The sequence below is a fragment of the Triturus cristatus genome, chromosome 1_1, assembly GCF_964204655.1.
Source record: "Triturus cristatus chromosome 1_1, aTriCri1.1, whole genome shotgun sequence".
Taxonomy (NCBI): Eukaryota; Metazoa; Chordata; class Amphibia; order Caudata; family Salamandridae; genus Triturus; species Triturus cristatus.
The window spans coordinates 676,899,611-676,919,510 of NC_140579.1; the positions used below are offsets into that span (position 1 = coordinate 676,899,611).

Below are 19,900 nucleotides of genomic sequence, written 5' to 3' on the forward strand. Positions count from 1 at the left end.
TGTGTGCGTAAATCTAACTCTCACAGGCTCCGAAAAATAATAAAAATGTTACCTGCACATCTAGTAGCTTGAATAATCTACTTGATCTAACTGTAAAGCACTTGACCCATAAACTGGTCTTATTATGTCATTCTAGGCAAGTATCTCATTTTACAGAGACTAATTTTCTTCATTATCACTTATGTGAGCACCTTCCAATATGTGAGATCAGCATTCCTGCTGTGCAAAAAACATATTTGCTTTGATTGAATAGCTTAAACGTTTACTCCATGTATAATAAGAATCTAGCCCACATATAGGGTACACATAAACCCTGACTTGCTCTTAGTTTACGAATAACATTGCCATTGGGCAGGGGCAGGAATGTTTCTCAGTTCATCTTTAAAAACTCACTTGTAACAAATATATTGCTAATTCTTGCGGTGGTAGTGCATTGTCATTTACAGAGAGCACGTTTTCCATTGAAATGGCCAAAAGCTTTCCCACTAACATGCATTGTTACTTATAAAACTATATAGTGTATAAACAATCATCTGTGGAAATTGTTTCAGCAAACATATTTATCATTTGTACATCACCAAGTATTCTGATTTGTTTTCATCCTATTAAAATATTTGTTATCACAGAATTACAAAAAAAGGGCTTTCAGAAGTACTGAAATGCATTTTGAAAGTTTTGTGCAATTCACTTCTTAGCTATGTAAATGTTTGTTAGAATAAAACATGACATCCTACAACCTTTCATTTCACACCTTTTGTACAGCAGGTTTGTCAGACAGTTTGCTTTACAAAATCCTTGAACTTTGCAGTCAAAAAAAGAAATAGTAATTGTAGATGTGAACTAACTTTTGACCTCTATTTCTGAACACAGAATAAATGTGACAAGATACAAACTAGATTTAAAGGCATTTTTAATGCTCCTTCACTTTGTGAGTGAACAGAACACCTGTTTGTCAGCTCGCCAAAAGGGTGATTAGGACCTAAATATAGCTCACCCTGATAAAATCTGACTTGTGGGCGAGTAGATCTGTCAAGGCGTATCTCAGCTGTGCCTGATGATATAAACAACCCAAATGAAGGTCAACTCACAGCAACCCAAAATGAATTGGTAAATTGGTCTGAATCACACACACCATTCCAATAATCAGACACTTTGGGTGAAGTGGGGGTGTAACTTGTGAGCTATTACCACTGTATTAATAGCCTTCTGTTTGCTTGCATAGATTAAGAAGGTGGTCAGTGGAACAGATGCCAACAAGCGGGGTCCAGACCAGGTACAGTTACCACTAGTCTGCTGGGTACATCAAGAAAAAAGCCTTTTCCATTTTATTGCATCCCTGTAGCTTCCCAGGAGGTCAGCCTTATAACCCTTGGAATCTGCTTCTTTGTCCTGGGTACAGGAAGGAACAGGCCCAGCCTTTCATGTTCCTCTTAGATCACAGACAGCAGGTCCAGTCCTCTTCTGATCTTCTGCATGTCCAGAAGATGTTCTAACGTGGGTACCTGGAGGTGCCACATTGATGCCCGGCACTAGCCAAAGGGTGGGAATGACTCCTGAGCACACCCTAACTAATGAGATAAAAGTTATCGGGACCAACCGTACCTACTTCGGGCATTTTCAACATGGCAGAATTCTTCAGCCACACTAAAGCCTGAGCTCTGGATGCTGTGTGGGTGGAGAGTACTGTGGTAATCCTAATGTCCTCCCCCCGTTGAGGGAGTAGGGTATTACTAATGGCCTTTCACTTCTAATACTAATATCCAGTTTGAGGCAGCCTCAGTACCCACAACAAACCTAGACACAGATGTCTGGTAGGACAAAAGCAGAATTGTTTTGGCATCCTATCAGCTTCTCCTTTCAAGTGTGGCCCTATGGTTAGAAGTAAACCCCGACACAGTGATCTGGTAGGACAAAAGCAGAGCCCTTCAGGAACTAGACAGTGAATCCACAAGAATTGTCTCAGCAACCTTTTCTCTTCCTTTTCAAGTGTGCCCCAAGTGTTATATGCGAACCCAGATGACCTGTCAAGCAAGATTTGACACACAAGCAGGATTTGACACTCTAGTGTTAAAAATGATGCCCACATGCCCCACTATGCTTTTTCAGAGGAGCCATCTCTGCCCATTCAGGTCAGATTATTGTTTGCTCCTGGGAGGCATTTCACATCTAGTCATAGGCAAATCAAGGCAAATTACTGGCTAGGAGAGGCTAGAGAGTCAATGCAAGTTTGCCTCCAAGAACTTTAGGCAGGGAAAATGTAAGTATCAAAAAGTCACTTTTTCTTAATACTTATTAAAAATCAGACTTCAACATTGAATTGGATTTTTAATGACTATTCAACATAGTTATTTAATCATTTTTCTATTTGCTCTCTTTCCTGAGGTACAGTATTAGTGTTTTAATATTAACTCTGGTTTTCTACACAGGACAGCTAGGCCTGGCTAAGTGAAAAGAGCTTTTGGGTGCCAGTCACTGTAAGGGCATGTTAACATTATGTTTTCTACATTGCCCACTTTTAAATACCTTGCACCCTGTCTTGTGGGAAACTAGGACTACTTTGGGGTGATTTTTATTATTTAATTAGGAGATTTTTTTTATCTGTCAAAAAGGATTTATTTTGACAGGTTGCACTGCATGTTTTGCACTGTTACGGTCAGGCTACAAGTGGTAGACATGAAGCCATGTTTGCGTTGCACTATAGTAGATGGCACAATAGAGGCGGGTGCCCGCTAGTGACATTTAACTTCGTGGCACTAGATACATTTTGTACCATGTATTAGGGACTTATAGGCAAGTTACTACACCATTTAGGATTATGATAGTTCGAACACATAAAAAGGGAGAACACAGGCCCTTTTATTAATGGTTAGTAGGAGTAAAGTGCACAGATATCTAAAGCCAGCAAAAATATAGGGGCCAGCAAAACGCGACAAATCCCAGATGACCACGTGCAAAAGGCTAATTTCCTAAAACTACCATACGTAACTCAAGTGCTGTAGACGACTCAACTAGTAAATTTAATTATGGCAGTAATTTGGAAGAGCTGGGCATATTGAGACACAAATGTGACAGAAGTGAAATAAAGCATCACAAGACGTACACACTGCTGATGAGAATGTAGCAACAATTAATTTTATACAAAGTCATCTGCTGTTGCCGCGGTAACTGGTTGGAACCTACCCCTTTTAAAAATGTTGTGGTTTTACTATCTAATGATTGAGGGTCATAGTTGACTGTTGAACTCTCATGAGTTGGGGTGCAAAGTTGTAATGCAGTGGTCAGTGCAGCCCTCAGGTCGTCTTGTCTTTGTGCTGATAAGGGAGTGAAGTTCAGACTAGAAGGCTACTGGCCACACTTCTCCCAGGGCGCTTAGACAATTGAGGAGGGCCTGATGGGGCATATCTCTTTTATTCTTGAAGCAAAGTACTCTTCTGCCCAGTATCAAGCATCTTCAGGCTCAGTAAAGAAACAAAAAGGTGTGTTGGTCTGCAGTGATCTTCAGTTTTGCCAGAAATAAAAGGGCATATTTCAAACAAAGGTCCTGAGTTTCTGCGTCACACCCATGACCGATGTATGGCGATACTGCAATGCCAGTCTTTAGTCTGGAAATATCATTGCTTTACTTCCTTCCACTGCGTAACGCCCCGCCTTTCAGGCAGTTATTTTACAATAATGTTCTTATCGTAGACATTCAGACGTTAGAGTTGGACTTGACTGTGCACCAGGATGGGGGGCGTTTGGCATGAGCACAGTGAGCTATCAATTGTACATATGGAAGAGAGAGATGATGCAGTTAGGTCTTTGAAAAGCCCCATCATCGCGCTCTTCCATATATACAGCCATGCCTCCTGCTCCAGGGACCAGGGGCCGACCAGAGATCCGCTGCCATGCTAGGGGAGGAACAGCGATTCAGCTGCAAGGCCGCTTAGCCCACACAGAGCACTATTTTTAATTGCAGAGGTGTCCTTATTATGATATTAATTCTTACTCACGATTTTCACCACATAATAAATATTGACCATTGTAAAAATATCAATGTTTGCGTGTGCATTGATTTTGTGGGGCTTCCCATTTTTCACCTGTGAGAGATTCTCGGACATGTTTTTCGTATTCAAAACACTCAACTCTCATAAGCATATTCTAAGTAAGGAGTGAGATACACCAGCCTATTTTACTTTTCTCTGCAAAGGGCGTCGTTCTGCAATGACAAAGCAAATCTTCCCGGGTAGGGACACCAATTTATTGAGGTTAACAGCATTATGGTGTGTAAAATCGTGTCATACTGTTATATGCCTTGTTCGGCTAGGGTGTGTCATGTTGTATTCTACTGTGCTGTGCTGGTAGATGTGTTGTGTTATGTTGTGTAAAGCTGTGTGTTTCCAGACCCAAAAAATATGTATTTGTAAAGCCACTTGTGCATATTAGAAAAGTGATGCATGCAGAGCAAGATTTGTGTCATTGTGAGATCAGAAAAGAAAATATATTGTGTTGTTAATTTAATTAGTATTTTTCTCAGTAGAACGTGTGTCTGTGCTAAAGGTGTCTGTGACTGTATCTAACACAAAACGTAGTTATCACCTTTGACTACAAACACACAAAGGAAATGGATGATGTTTTGCCTTTTTTCATAGGTTTCTACCATTTTTGTAGTCCGCAGTCATAAGGAGGTAAATCGGTTGAGCGCTGATTCTGTTTAAACTAAGAGTTTTTTTCAGATTTTGATTTGTATGGTCTTTGGGGACTAATATGGCAATAATGCCCACCACAAGTGGACTATCTGCTTTTAACACTTTTGTTGACTCGAAGGTGTTTTTTGTTGGTTTGAGGCTGTTTTATTTATTCTATTCCAATTTTTCAACCTCAAGACACAAGTAAAGTAAAATCCCATTCCCTTTATATTTTGCTTCCAGTGTATCCATTTTGGGCATATACTCCGTAGATATTAGAAGGAGAGATGGACATTGGTTTGTGATTTTTTTATGGAGAAGTTATTTATGGATACTTTTTTAAAATTGTGCCATGTTTTTCTGCAGTGTAAAAAGAAGAAAAATGGCAGATAAGATTCTTCCTCAGAGGGCAAGTAATACTTTTTTCTTACAATTATTCTTGTAACGTGTGCTATTACATTTGTGGAGGTACCAAAACACATATAAAACTATTAATCTAACTAGATTAACACAGAGTCTGTGTATCATTAGGTTCAAAATAAAAATGTAATCTGCACTAACAACTAGACTGACAATGGGGGAACCGAATTTAGAATTCTACCAGGTTTTCAGTGACAGTAGCCACTTGTCTTAGCCGTATATGCTGTATGTGTTGAGTCACTCATTCTCGTCCTATTTCTCTATGTTTTGTCTGTTACACATGGAAAAGGTGAAATGAGTGAAATAAAAAGACAAAAAATTACATTTTCTTTTCTTAGCATCAAACAATGTGTATTGAATGACTTCAAGTTCATATGGCTCACTAAGCAGTTGCCATAGACTGGAGCATGTTTGTCTGCAACAGGGGCAGCCCTATTGCCCAAAACCTGGGGAAGTAAACAATATAATAGCTACAGTTGTTCCAGGGAAGAATTTTTTCATAAAAGAATTTGAGTTTAACTCATACAAAAGTATATTTAAAGTTCAATCGAAGGTACCCACAGAGTGTTCTAGAAAGCAACTTCATTTTATTAGAATAACTTATTAGAAAACATAAAAAGAATCAGAAATAATACAGACATATAAAATGGTTCTCATGGAGTTATACATGATAAACATATAAAGACTCAAAATACAGTGTTTACAAACAAACACAATGGCAGAGGAATGATAAACAAAAGTGTCTACTAAATCACGAGATCAAAAATGCAGTGACAGCATCCTCTTTAGTTGCCAAAGGGAACGTTGACGGTGTTTCGACCTTGTCACTCAAACAGTCATCATCAGGACACAAGAAAAATATTTTGAAAGCAACCATCAGAAATCTGTAATTCAAGTAATAACATCTGTAAGTGGTGGGGTACCTATCATCATATTAAAAAAGAAAGGAAAAAGCATACCCAGGGCTAAAAATAGGTAAAAAGGTGAAGCAAATAGATTCAAGTCACCAACCAAATGAATGTGTAGCAATCAAATGTTATAAACGAAAACAAATTATAACAAATATAATAGAGTCCATCAAAAATACTGACTTGCTTTAGAAAAGCAAAGGAAACTTCAACCTCATGTGTTTTCTATACAGAAAGCCAGAATGTGTATCATAATAAAATAAGGCATGCTCTAAATTTTAAAATGAGCAACCTACTGATAAGTGAATTAATCACGTCAGAGAATCCAACAATTCAGCCGAAGGAAGAGCCTTGCCAAAATAAATTACTACTCTGAAAAAGAATGGAATCTATAAGTATTTAGTATATCTACAGAAAGGCCAGTCAATGATGAGCCATTTCAACCGGTCACACGTACTCACAAACCATTTCATAGGTCAAATCAGGAAAATCATATTATTTTGTAAAGTAATGATTTCTAAACGGACTGCGTCCGAAGGAGCATATTTGATAAATCATAGTGATTCACATGGAAATTCACTGGAAAGAAACAGAAAAGTAATTTGCAAATCAATTGCGATGTCAACCGCTCGCAAAACAACCTATAAATAGTTTTGAAGGAAGATAAAGCTACTTGTTACGGAGACTAGCCGTACCTGGAAAAGGGAAAGACGTCCATGACAGTTCGCGCTACTCTCCGTCCAAGCCGAAGCAAGGTGTGCGGAACTGTGTTTTAAGACACACTGCTCCTCTACAGCACAGACTAGTCATGCCATGAGTATTGATTAAATCATATACACTTTAAAGGTAGAAATATAGTTTCAAGTTCATTTAATTACTAACTGTTTTAAAATACAGAAAAAGGACTATTGGGATCATTAAAAATAGATTATTCGTAATAAAATATTTTAAATTACCCAGAAAGGAGAGTGACGAACTGCATTTTCAGAAGCACTTCTCCACAATGGCATAAACAAAAAACTAATCATATCATAAGTGTTAGTTGAATCATATACAATCGAAGAAAAATTGAGGGAGACATAGTTTCAAGTTCATTCAGTTACTTACACCAATTAGTTTCAAAATGCAAAAAAAGGCCAATTGGAAAAGGAATTCCACTTTACAAGACATTAGCATCGCTAGATATCGCGTGCATAAGAAAGAGTCCCTGCATATCAATATAGGACTGATTTGAAAATACAAGCTGTGGGCCAGAGAAATAATTATATATGTGCCCGGCAAAGAAATATTGGTCAAATATAAGATTTGTCCAAAGAAAATAATTATAATACTGGTGACGCCGCCTAACACGCATGCGTCTTTGTAAAATGCTTCTTGTGAGCATAGAAATTCATAAATCTACTAGTACATAAATTATATAGTACGGTGCCAATAATTTACTGCAGCCGCAGTGATTTTTTTTTAGCATCATTAGGACAAAATTAAATAAGAGGTCATAAAGATTTAATTTCTAAAAGATGCTGAGAAAATTATAAATTCTTAGCAAATAGCAATCAGTCACTAGAAATAATTCGCGCTGATATGCATGTTCCTACTAGAACTATAAAAAGAGCTCCATCAATTATCCGAAGACTATTTCGTGAAACAAAATAATGATAGCAAATTTGAACAGTGAATAGAAACAGAAAAGGAAAGGGCAGCCCTTGGTTGGATTCAGTAGTACATCCATAGGTAAACAGTACACAAAAATGAACATAATTAATACAGTTTGCATACAGCATCTTTGCACAAGTATGGATAATTGCAGCAAAGGAACATTATATGGATAGACATAACTTAAAGGCATCACCATTTAACACAACCCATTGTTTTTCCGTGAGGTAACAAATTCAAGATGAAAAACATTTTAATGCAGGACTACTGGTATCAAAGCCTTTATTTATACTGTCACATTTCAGAATCCAAGAACATTCGGCTCGGTTTAACATAATCCGAATGTTACCCCCTCTAGATGGTTTTGTTCATGTGTGCAATGATTTGCCAGCTTATATCATCTGATGTGTGATTATATTCCATGAAGTGTGATATTAAAGGTGCATTTAGATTCTTGCATCAAATACGATTCTTGTGTTGCATGAGCCGTGATTTGGCTTTTTGATCGGTCTATCTTATAGAAATCAAATTACAGGGACACCTTAGGGCATATACATCTTCCCTTTTCCAGGTACGGCTAGTCTCCATTATAAGCAGCTTCAGCTTCTTTCAAAACTATTTATAAGTTGTTTTGCAAGCGGTTGACATCACAATTGATTTGGAAATTGCCTTTCTGTTTCTTTTCAATGAATTTCCATTGTGAATCACTGTGATTTATCAGATATGTTCCTTCCGACGCTATCCAGTTAGAAATCTTCACCTTACAAATTCATTTGATTTTCCTGATTCGACCTATGAAATTGTTGGTGAGTAAGTGTGTACAAAAGGGGGTGGTGATGGACGGAGCATCAGAACCAATCAAACACTCACACCCAGTCAACAGATCTGGGTTTGATCCATCACCATTCTTTAGCCCACTCTGCCACCCCAGTTCAGACATGGCCATACGCAAATCAGTCTGACCCTGTGCCTCATGGGAACAGTCCAGCCCGAACTGCCAAGCCATGTCTTCCCTGGACCGGAAACAAGCTTCCTAGGACCGGTTTCTGGCATTTCAGCCGTCTTCAGCCAGGCTTGCTTGAATCCAGTGGCAAAGTGAGCAAGGGACTCACGTCTGAGCATACCCTGCCAACTTATGGCGAACAAAGCAGTACAAAAGGGGGTGGTGATGGACGGAGCATCAGAACCAATCAAACACTCACACCCAGTCAACAGATCTGGGTTTGATCCATCACCATTCTTTAGCCCACTCTGCCACCCCAGTTCAGACATGTCTGAACTGGGGTGGCAGAGTGGGCTAAAGAACGGTGATGGATTAAACCCAGATCAGTTGACTGGGGGTGAGTGCTTGCAATGTTCACCACTCCGTCCATCATTTCCTTTGGTTTTTGCTTTGTTCGCCATAAGTTGGCAGGGTATGCTCAGACGTGAGTCCCTTGCTCACTTTGCCACTGGATTCAAGCAAGCCTGGCTGAAGACGGCTGAAATGCCAGAAACCGGTCCTAGGAAGCTTGTTTCCGGTCCAGGGAAGACATGGCTTGGCAGTTCGGGCTGGACTGTTCCCATGAGGCACAGGGTCAGACTGATTTGCATATGGCCATGTCTGAACTGGGGTGGCAGAGTGGGCTAAAGAACGGTGATGGATTAAACCCAGATCAGTTGACTGGGGGTGAGTGCTTGCAATGTTCAACACTCCGTCCATCATTTCCTTTGGTTTTTGCTTTGTTCGCCATAAGTTGGCAGGGTATGCTCAGACGTGAGTCCCTTGCTCACTTTGCCACTGTATTCAAGCAAGCCTGGCTGAAGACGGCTGAAATGCCAGCAACCGGTCCTAGGAAGCTTGTTTCCGGTCCAGGGAAGACATGGCTTGGCAGTTCGGGCTGGACTGTTCCCATGAGGCACAGGGTCAGACTGATTTGCATATGGTCATGTCTGAACTGGGGTGGCAGAGTGGGCTAAAGAACGGTGATGGATTAAACCCAGATCAGTTGACTGGGGGTGAGTGCTTGCAATGTTCAACACTCCGTCCATCATTTCCTTTGGTTTTTGGTGAGTAATTGTGACCAGTTGGAATGGCACATAATTGTCTGCCCTTTCTGTAGCTATACTAAATACTTATAGACGCCTGTATTTTTCATAGCTGTAATTTATTTTGGCAAGGCTCTTTCTTCGGCTGAATTGTTGGATTCTCTGATGTGATTAATTCACTCATCAGTAGGTTGCTCGTTTTAAATTTTAGAGCATGCTGTATCAGAATAGTAAACACATGAGGTGGAAGTTTCCTTTGCTTTTCTTAAGCATGTCAGTATTTTTGATGGGCTCTATTCTAGATTTTTTTATACAAACAATTTGTTTGACTTCTGATTGTGGCAGATTCATTTGGTTGGTGACTTGAATCTACTTGCTTCACCTTTTTACCTCTTTTCAGCCCTAGGTTGGACTTTTTCCTTTCTTCTGTATTATGAGCATAGGTACCCAGACATTTACAGATGTTATTACTTGAATTACACATTTTCTGATGGTTGCTTTCAAAAATATTTTTCTTGTGTCCTGATGATGACCATTTGAGTGAGAAGGTCGAAACGCCATTGACGTTTTCTTTGGCAACTAAAGAGGATGCAGTCACTGCATTATTGATCCTGAGATTTAGTAGACACACTGTTTATCATTCCTGTGCCATTGTGTTTGTTTGGATACACTGTATTTTGTGTCTTTATATGTTTATTATGTGTAATCCCATGAGCACCATGTTATATGTCTGTATTCTTTCCAATTCTTTTTGTTATTGTAATAATACAAAGATTTTTTCAAATAAGCTCTGTCGGTGGACACCTTTATTTGTACTTTATCAGAATTTTTTTATGTGGTTAAAGTCAATTCTTTATGTAAAAATTCTTCCCTGAAACCACTGTAGCGATTATATAGATGGAAAAGTAGCATGGTACACATTGGAGTGTACCATGTGCAAATGCCACTGCTTATCACAGACATTGGAATTTCTAAGAATGTTGCCACCAGACAGCCCATAGCATATGCAGCCTTACTTCTCATTTGCTATTGACAGCGAGAGTTGGTGTTAAGTCTTTCTACGTAAACCTCTACACTTCCAGTCCCAAATAAATCCTGTTATTGGGTTTTTGATTGAGGGGGATGAAAACCCTTCTGAAGAAACAACCACCTTTTCCTTGTCAGGCTGAACCACAAAAGTCCCTAAATTAACTTGTGCTTGACCCTCCGGTAGTTTGGCACCAAAATAGTCAGGCTTAACTTAGAAGCTTAATTTAGAGGCACTGTGATAAGAATTTATGCAGCACATGAAGTAATAAAGTAAAAACAGAACACAAGAGATATTCCACACCAATTTAGAAAATAAAGTAACATTTAATAAATAAAATGTGACCAAAACTACAAAAATCCAATCAGTAGAACCGAAGATATGCAGTTTTAAAGGTGTAAGTAAAAATAGCACACAGAAGCAGAATACGCTAACTATTGGTGTCTGGTCACGCTAGTTCAAGGACAAGTTCAGGCCAACCATGATGGTTACAGGGACCAGATAAGTCCATCTGGAAAATAGTCCAGGACCTGGGGATTCACCCTTGGGGATCGGGAACTCACACCTGCAGAGGCCAGCAGGGCTCATGCAGGTCCAGATAGCCCAGTTCTAGGTCCAGGCAGAGCTAGTTGCAGCAGGTCAGCTAGGGAATTGCAGGGAGGCCCTGGAACTTCGTGCATCCCAATAGCTTAGAACAGAAGGTCAGCCAACTGACCCTTGGAGTCCCTCAGGTTACCCTGGGATGAAGGGAGCAGGTCAAGTCTTCCTTCCAAGAGAGCAGGGCAGCCTTCAAGCAGCAGGGCAGGCCTCTGAAGAACAAGGCAGGCCTCATTCAACACATGGCAGGCTTCTGAAGAATAAGGCAGGCAGCAGGGCAGTCCTCTGGGGAACAAAAAGGCCTCCAGCAGCAAGGCAGTCATTTAGTAGCAGCAGGGCGGTCCTATGAAGAACAAGGCAGGCCTCAAGCAGCAGAACTGTCCTCTGGGGAACAAGGCAGGCCTCAAGAAGCAGGACAGTCCTCTGCAACGTCCACAGGCTCATCAATGTACTGATGCGTGTGTCAGGAGGCCCAATATTTATACCGGGTGCCATCCTTTGAAGTGGGAGAAACTTCTAGTCTGCCCCCACATCTAGTTCTGAAAAGTTCCTTCCTTCCCCTCTCTCCCCCTGCCCAGGCTCCAAAGCTGGTGTCAAGTTCCTTTGCGAATGTGCTGGAGGCAGCCCTTTGAAAACTAAGTGGGGCAGGGAAAAGGTCCGACCCTCCTATCCTGGCAAGATGGCCCTCTCCCAACCAAGTGCTATTGTTCACTGTGAAGGCCTCAGAAAGTTTAGGGCAGGAAAATGCTAGCTTTTTAAAAGGTTTTTTTTAAACAAAAACGGGGTTGGGCCTGATACCACACCCAAACTAGGCCTCAGTAATAGTTTTGTACAACAAGATGTTTGGGTGTGTGACTCAGATTAGTAACATTTAGGCACCGACCACTTTGACAACTAACATGGTTTTGTGTTTATATTACACCTTCATGATTCAATTACTCTATAGAATACATGTTCAACATTTATATCATGTCAAAACCAAGAAGAACAATCGATAAAGAAATTGGACACAACATGAATGGCAACAGCACATTTAACATTAGACAATTACAAAACCAATTAAATGACAACACATGAAAATACAAAAGAATGACCAGTCCTTCACGAAACGATGGCGGCACAGGTTATTTACAAATCTCAAAACTGCAACCTGCCAATGACAGCTAGACATGTATAATACGATTACAACAGGCAAATTGCCCTGTTTGCACACTGTGTTACTCTGTGGCTCAACTGGGGAGTGTGACTAGCTGGGTCGGGTCGACGCGTTTCGGATCCCTTCTTTTCTTTAGGGTTCTCCACAGGACCAGAACTAGGTTGAGCACTAAAACATATATGAAAATACGCAAAAGTATATCAGATTTATGTCCCAAAAGTATAACAACCCTACTTGCCTTGTTTCCAATAGAGGGTGTGTCCTTGCCATTCAAAAGTATAAGGTGAGCACGGTGATGGTGACCAATTAATGGTACTTAAGACTGCTTTGTTTAACCGAAGTTTCTGGAAAGGTAGAGAAGAATTGAAAACTTTAACAAGCCGGGAGACATACAGCTTATATTTTGGATGCACTCTGTTAAAACGCAACAAATGACTTAAAAAGCGCCGTAAACACAGCGCAACAACATTTACGTGTCAACACAGTCTTGTGTCCGGTAAATTATCAACGTTTGATTTGCCTCATGTGTGGCTGAAAGAGACGACATCGGGCGTGTGTAATTTCTTTGGCAGAGGAGACCTACATGATAAATTAAAGTATCAGATCCCTACTGAGCATAATGGCGAATGAAGAAAGCATCACGTAAAAGAATGGTGACCAACACTCACTTGTTGTCTTTAGGTTTCGGACACCTCTGAAGGAGTGAAGTTGTTCATGATGCGTACTATTTCGACCGACCTGTGTAATACAACGTTTAACATTGTGTCAGCGCTTATGTACGAGCAACGCGTTACTTTATCAGTGCCGAATACTGTGTCAATTGGTGAATCAGCTAACGTTGCTCTAAGACAAATTAATAGCCGTTACTCACTATCTGTTTTCAGGCGCTTCAGGACAAGGGAGGCTGTTGGTGACTCGTTCTATGTTGGACAACCTATGTGATACAATATATGAAAACGTGTGAACGCTTAGGTTGGTAACAGCATGTCGTGTCGGCAATATAGGCAAGAAAGCTTTGTTGTCGAGACTCACTTTTCAATCCGGGGCACTGTTAAAAGCACGTAGCGGGTCGATTCATGTTCCGATGGGGCGAATCCTGTTTCGGAATAGTAATGGTTGTTGTGTCAGCATATATATGTCAGGGCATTGTTACAGTGGTCTCTGGTTTAAAAGCAAGCGCATGCTGCGGACTTGCCTGAATTCAGAAGCTTCGATAGTAACAGCGTCCCTCGCAGCCTTTAAGTCTCTGGCATCTCAAAAATGCAGAAGCGTGAAACGGTCCCCATTAGACCTGACTTGTAGATTTTGCTGACGTCAGGGTGCATTGCATGCTGGTATTTGAAGTTTTGATCAACGTTGTATGACGTTGTGACTTCATAGGCTGAAGTTGTGAAGATGCTCATGAGGGTTTTTAGAGTCTGTTTATCTCGGACATCTCGTTCAGACCCATCGAAGCAGTGTTTGAATTTCATAATTAGATAGGCTTCTCTTTGAAGCAATGTTCTTTCCGGGTCACCCACTCGGTGATTGGGTTTAATCATACTAAGGACGGTCCAGCAAAAATCTTTCTCCGGGTGCTGTAATTCTTGAAAATGCGCAACAAGAGGTGCATTGGGTACTTTGTTCTTAATCCTGGAGTGGTGCTGAGATATTGGCTGCCTGATTTCTTATGATGTCTTGCCTATATAAATCAATGGGCAGGGGCAAATGATCGCATAGACCACGTTCTTTTTCTTGCAGGTGGAAAATTCATTATGTTTCCATCTTTCAGATCCATTGGTGAATTCTGTACCTTCCATAGTTGAATTGCATGCTTGGCAATTCCCACATTTATGGTGTCCTAAAATGGGTTGAAGGTTCAGGAAGGGGCGTATCTTCTGGGGTTCGTCTGATGCCTGAATAATGTGTTGGCCAATACTGGCGTTCTTTTTTAATGCAAAAAGTGGTATTTGAAGGTCTTTGTCTACATCTTTTATCAAGTGCCAATTTTGGCGGATGATTTTTTTGAAAGAGTTGGTGTAAGGACAGAATTTGAAGACGCACTCTAAACGTGTCATTGGTTTTTTGGTTTTCTTCTCCAGCAGTAATTCACGTGGCGTGAACCACGTACGTTTGCATGAATGTTTAAGAAGTTTGGATGGGTCCCCTTTGTCCCTCAGTTTGTCGGTCAATACTTGGGAATGAATCTCATAATCTTCCTTGCGTGTGCAGTTACGTCGCACACGCAAAAGCTGACCGTAGGGCAAGTTGTCCTTAAGGCTTTTAGGATGACAGCTCTTAAAGTGTAGTGCTATGTTCTTGTCGGTAGGTATGGTGTTCAATGTTTTATGAGGCCTGTCTCAGTGGGTCGTACCTCATCGTCCAGAAATTTTAGGTTCGTTGTGGTGTGTGCCAGACTGAATTGAATATCAGGATTCCTGTCATTTAGCCATAGATGGAACATGAGAAGGTCATTTTCAGTACCTGTCCAAATGCAACACACATCATCGATGTACCGATGCCACTGTGCAACATAATTTCTGAACCATGGTCACCATTCTTTTACGCGATGCTTGCTTCATTCGCCATTATGCTCAGTAGTGGATCTGATACTTTAATTTATCATGTAGGTCTCCGCTGCCAAAGAAGTTACACATACCCGATGGCATCTCTATCAACCACACATGAGGCAAGCCAAATGTTGATAATTTACCGGACACAAGACTGTGTCGACACGTAAATGTTGTTACGCTTGTTTACAGTGCTTTTCAAGTAATTTGTTGTGTTTTAACAGAGTGCATCCAAAATATAAGCTGTATGTCTCACGGCTTGTTAAAGTTTTCAATTCTTCTCTACCTTTCCAGAAACTTCCGTTATACAAAGCGGTCTTAAGTACCATTAATTGGTCACCATCACCATGCTCACCTTATACTTTTGAATGGTAAGGACACACCCTCTATTGGAAACAAGGCAAGTAGGGTTGTTAAACTTTTGGGACATAAATCTGATATACTTTTCCGTATTTTCATATATGTTTTAGTGCTCGACCTAGTCCTGGCCCTGAGGAAAACCCTAAAGAAAGGAGGGGTTCCGAAATGTGTTGACCCGACCGAGCTAGTCGCAATCCCCACTTGAGCCACAGAGTAACACAGTGTGCAAACAGGGCAATTTGCCTGTTGCAATCGTATTACTAGCTTTCGTTGGCAGGTTGCCTGATTTGAGATTTGTAAATAACCTGTGCCAACATTTTTTCTTTTATAATTGAAGGACTGGTCATTCTTTTGTATTTTCATGTGTTGTCATTTAATTGGTTTTGTAATTGTCTAATGTCAAATGTGCTGTTACCATTCATTTTTTTTGTTTAAATATCTTTATTGGTCTTTTAAAAAAACTTCCCATTTGCTCATGGTACATAGCATAACAAAGCGTCAGAAAAAAAAAAAGATAATTGTTTCCAAGTACATATTGCATTTTTGCGTCAATACTGTTGCGGGTAACCTACTCAGACTATTGCAGATCATATTATGGTGCATTACAACACACAAACGTTTCATCAAGTGGCTATCTCTCTTAACGCCTTTTCGATCATCAGACCTATATATCTCCCCACGTTGCTTAGTCGCCCGCGGAGAGAGAGGAGTGCAACCAACTGAAAAGAGAGGGAGAGAAAAAGGTGCCAGTACTACATAATGACATTGCCTATAGCATTAAGGCCACCCTTATCTGATCGTCTTGAGAGTGACAAATGTTGAAAACAGTCTTCCGTGGCCAGTACAACAGGCCGACGAGGGACTTGTGCCAGAGGGAAAGAGAAAGGATAAAAGCAGATACCCCAGTGCTGTTACCATTCATGTTGTGATACAATTTATTTATTGATTGTTCTTCTTGGTTTTGTCATGATATAAATGTTGAACGTGTATGCTAAAGAGTAATTGAATCATCAAGGTGTAATAAAAACACCTAACCACTTTAGTTGTCAAAGTGGTTTGTGCCTAAATGTTACTAATCTGAGTCACACACCCAAACATCTTGTTGTACAAAGCTTTGTAAAAGGGGCATTTTCAAAATTGCAATCTAAAATCCAACTTTACCATTAAAGAGGATTTCAAATTACAGTTCATTTGAGTCCAAACATGACATTTCTAACTAATCTCAATCAAAGGTTAAGCTCATATTAAATGTAATAAGTTAACCCCTCAATGTTGTCCTATGTGGTAGGTAGACCTTACAATAGTGAAAAACGAATTTAGGAGGTTTTCACTACCTGGACATGTAAAACTTAAATGAAACCTGTGTCCTACTTTTCTAAATACACTTTACCCTGCTCTGTGGGCTGTTTAGGTCCAACTTTAGGGGTGGCTTACATGTATTATAAAGGATACCTTTCAAAAGGTATATTTTGCCAGGCCAAATTGGCAGTTCAAAACTGCCTACAGACTGCAGGTGCAGGCCCGAGACATTTTTTGAAAAGCTACTTTTAGTGGATGGCTCAATGAGTGCTGATGCCCACTATTAGCATTTTATTTACAGGCCCTGGGTACAAGTTGTACCATGTACAAGGAACTTAGAAGTAAATTAAATGTACCAATTAGGTGTAAGCCAACTGTACCATGTTCTAGGGGGACTTCACAAGCACTTTGCACACTTTACCACTGCTTACCAGTGCTAGAGTCCCCCCAAAAATAACAAGCATTTGCAATGCAATAGGTCTTGCATTTACGGGAGTTTAAGCTATTGGCTTTGTAAATGACAATGGCTTTTATTTATATTTTAATAATCAAAACCTAAATAAAAGGCATTGTCATTTATAATGCCAATAGCTCTAACTTTCGTAAATGTGGGAACTACTGCATTGCAAATGCTTGTTCTTTAGTGCGGCTACGTATGGCAGAACTCAGCAACTGGTGATACCAGTGATTGATAGAGACAGCTGTACCCTTGTAAAATGGCACTGTAGTCAGCCTGGTCTTTGTATATTTTCTTAAGTTAGCCTAGTGCGCATGCAACACCCAACATGTTATGTAGTTTGCGCCGGAAACAACGATGTACCCAGCTACATTCCCAACCACTTCACTGTTTCTAGGTTGCCCAGGTTATTCTGAAATTGGCAACACAGGCACAGCCGGACTTGCGATAAACTGTTACTCACAGTGTCACACATAAAGCAATGAAATTTCACATATAAGCACATTTGAAATGTGACACAAGCAAGCTGGAATCTAGGCAGCTACGGAAGAAAGAGTTTAGATAGGTGGAGGAAGGAGTCGGGAGGAAGACGATAGGGAAGAGGAGGAAGGAAGAGGGGGGAATGGGTGACAGACATGGGGGAGGAGGCAAACGAGAGGAAAGGAAATGAAGACAAAGTGACAATGGATGAGTTGAGATACGCAGATGGCATGGAAAGGGAAAACATTTTGCAAGGAGATGTGGAATTTGAAGGAGCGTCAGAAGCAAAAAATAAAAAATAAAAGAAGCTGCGAGGCAAGGAGAGAAAGGGGCGCGGGCAGATGAAGAAAAGAAGAAACAAGTAAAAAGGGAAAGAGAACAACAGCAAGCAAAGCAGCAAACTGAAAAACGATTGAAATCTGCAGTCTCTCACTCTGCTTCTCCACTCAGGCTCAGTCCCGGTGAGGTGCCTCAGTTCAAGGGCGTGGACGCCGTGATTGTCCGCAGCGCGTCAGAAATCAGCGGCGCAGTGGAGAAAAGTGACCGGTTCCTCCAGGAAAGCGGAGACCCCCCGTCTGCAGTCCGGAGATAGTAATAAAAAAAACTCTGTGAGCAAAGCTCAGCCAACACAGCACAAGCCCTCAGACAAAGCGGGGATCAAAAGACACCATTAAATGCCCTGAGGCAGAACAAACAGCACCCGGCAGGCAGACCCCTAGCACCGGCTCGTGAGGGGCTGAGGCGGCTTACCTCCCACACAGTAAAGAAAGTAGTAAAGTGCTGCACGGCATGTGTGACATATTTGAAAACAACGCCAGCTAAATAAGAAAGTGAAACTGATACATATCACACGTAATTAACGAAGCCCTGGCGAGTCTGTGAAAGCGCGCCGTGCGTGTGTTCTGCTAAGATGCTGTAATTGCAAGAGATGGCCGGGGAACTCTGCATAATGCAACTGAGCAGCACGCCGTGCTCGCACAGCATACGCGTGCATATCTGCTATCCGGGCACGTGCACATGTCCTGTCCGGGCAGGCACGCCGAACAAAGACAGGGAGGGAACCAAACATGCTTCCCTCCCAATAAAAAGCACGGATTTTGAAGGCGCGCCAATAGGAAGCATGGGTGGAGCTTCCACCCTTGCTTCTCAAGCTAAAGCGACGACAATAGTTCTCACCAGGAGCGTGCAGCGCATGCGCTGCATCGCTAGGCGAGACCTAAAAACGGGTTCAGAAAACAGGAGGGGTGAAGGCAAAAAGCTTGGGTGTGATGCTGCAGAGAGGGTTCCGTCCCTCACATCCACAACAATTTACTGATTTCAAGAGGATCATAGAACGCAAAAAGCAAGTCTTCGATTACTCTGGAGATTTGAATTACACACAAGCATTTGCAAAGCCAATAAATCTGCCCTTGCCTGAATTAAAGTATGTTTTATGGAATATATTGTATAGTTTGTGCAGCAGTTTTAATGAATTATTTACAATTTTGTCTATATATATATATATATATTACTGCTCCCATTGCACCAGGTCCGAGTCACTCGAGGTCGGGTGCTGTAAATGCGGCGGTGCCTGCCGCAAATTATTAGCGCTCCAGAATTTCTTTGTTGAATAAAGAAATGAAAGCACTCACGGGTGGCGTATCCACGGGTCTTTTATTCCCAGAACAGACACGTTTCGGCGAACTGCCTTCTTCGGTGTTATCGGCACACCGTAAGACGCCATTATTTAAACATCACTATGTGTCCTAAACATAAACATCGACAGAGGACAGCGTGAATGTTACAGAGTTTAGTGACGCCATTTTGTAACATAACAATTTCGTATATATATATATACACACAATACTACCCAGAGAATCTGTAGGCCAGAGTAGTATGGTACACATTGTTTAAAGTTATCGATTCATTAACCGAACAAACTCAAACAAATTAAGACGGTAAGCACATTAAATAAAATGTTCACCGTTTGCATCAAGGTTGATGCCATAAGTACCCTAATATATATTACTCATAATGCCCATGGCGTCAAGTCAATTTATCTCCATCAATCATGCCGTGTATCGGCTAGCAGTCCAAAACGTGTCCAGTTTACACATATATAAAGGGGGAAAAAGAAGAAAAGTGCTCACATAACAGTCATTTTGCATTAATACACAATCTTATTCATGAATTCATCATTACCTACATTACCAGACTGACTTCCTAAGTTCCCAAATGAACGGATAATTCTTCATTACTATTCAGGCCAAAGGGAAACTTGGTTTGCAAATCAATAATGTAGCGTGATTCTAACCTCCGT

General features: G+C 40.8%; 1 protein-coding gene and 1 long non-coding RNA gene across 11 annotated transcripts in view; one reads left to right on the forward strand and one right to left on the reverse strand.

Annotated features, from left to right (window-relative positions):
* LOC146870867 (SWI/SNF-related matrix-associated actin-dependent regulator of chromatin subfamily D member 2-like) overlaps nucleotides 1-19,900 on the forward strand; it is a 1,426,174-nt gene that overhangs the window by 623,377 nt on the left and 782,897 nt on the right. For 7 of the 9 annotated variants that reach the window (XM_085647047.1, XM_085647050.1, XM_085647051.1 and 4 more), the window contains exon 3: nucleotides 5,034-5,076. The exons of the other annotated variants lie outside the window; for them this stretch is intronic. In XM_085647047.1, the coding sequence (XP_085503173.1) occupies nucleotides 5,034-5,076 (43 nt within the window). The remainder of the gene's footprint in view (nucleotides 1-5,033; nucleotides 5,077-19,900) is intronic. 9 annotated transcript variants of the gene reach the window in all.
* Nucleotides 11,010-13,747, reverse strand: LOC146870869 (uncharacterized). 2 transcript variants are annotated; one of them, XR_014979788.1, is made up of 5 exons: nucleotides 13,652-13,747; nucleotides 13,489-13,552; nucleotides 13,328-13,390; nucleotides 13,125-13,194; nucleotides 11,010-12,800 (listed from the first exon to the last, which is right to left on the reverse strand). It is a non-coding gene; the product is annotated as an uncharacterized LOC146870869 (long non-coding RNA). The 2 variants fall into 2 exon arrangements; XR_014979789.1 differs by having other exon boundaries at nucleotides 11,010-13,035.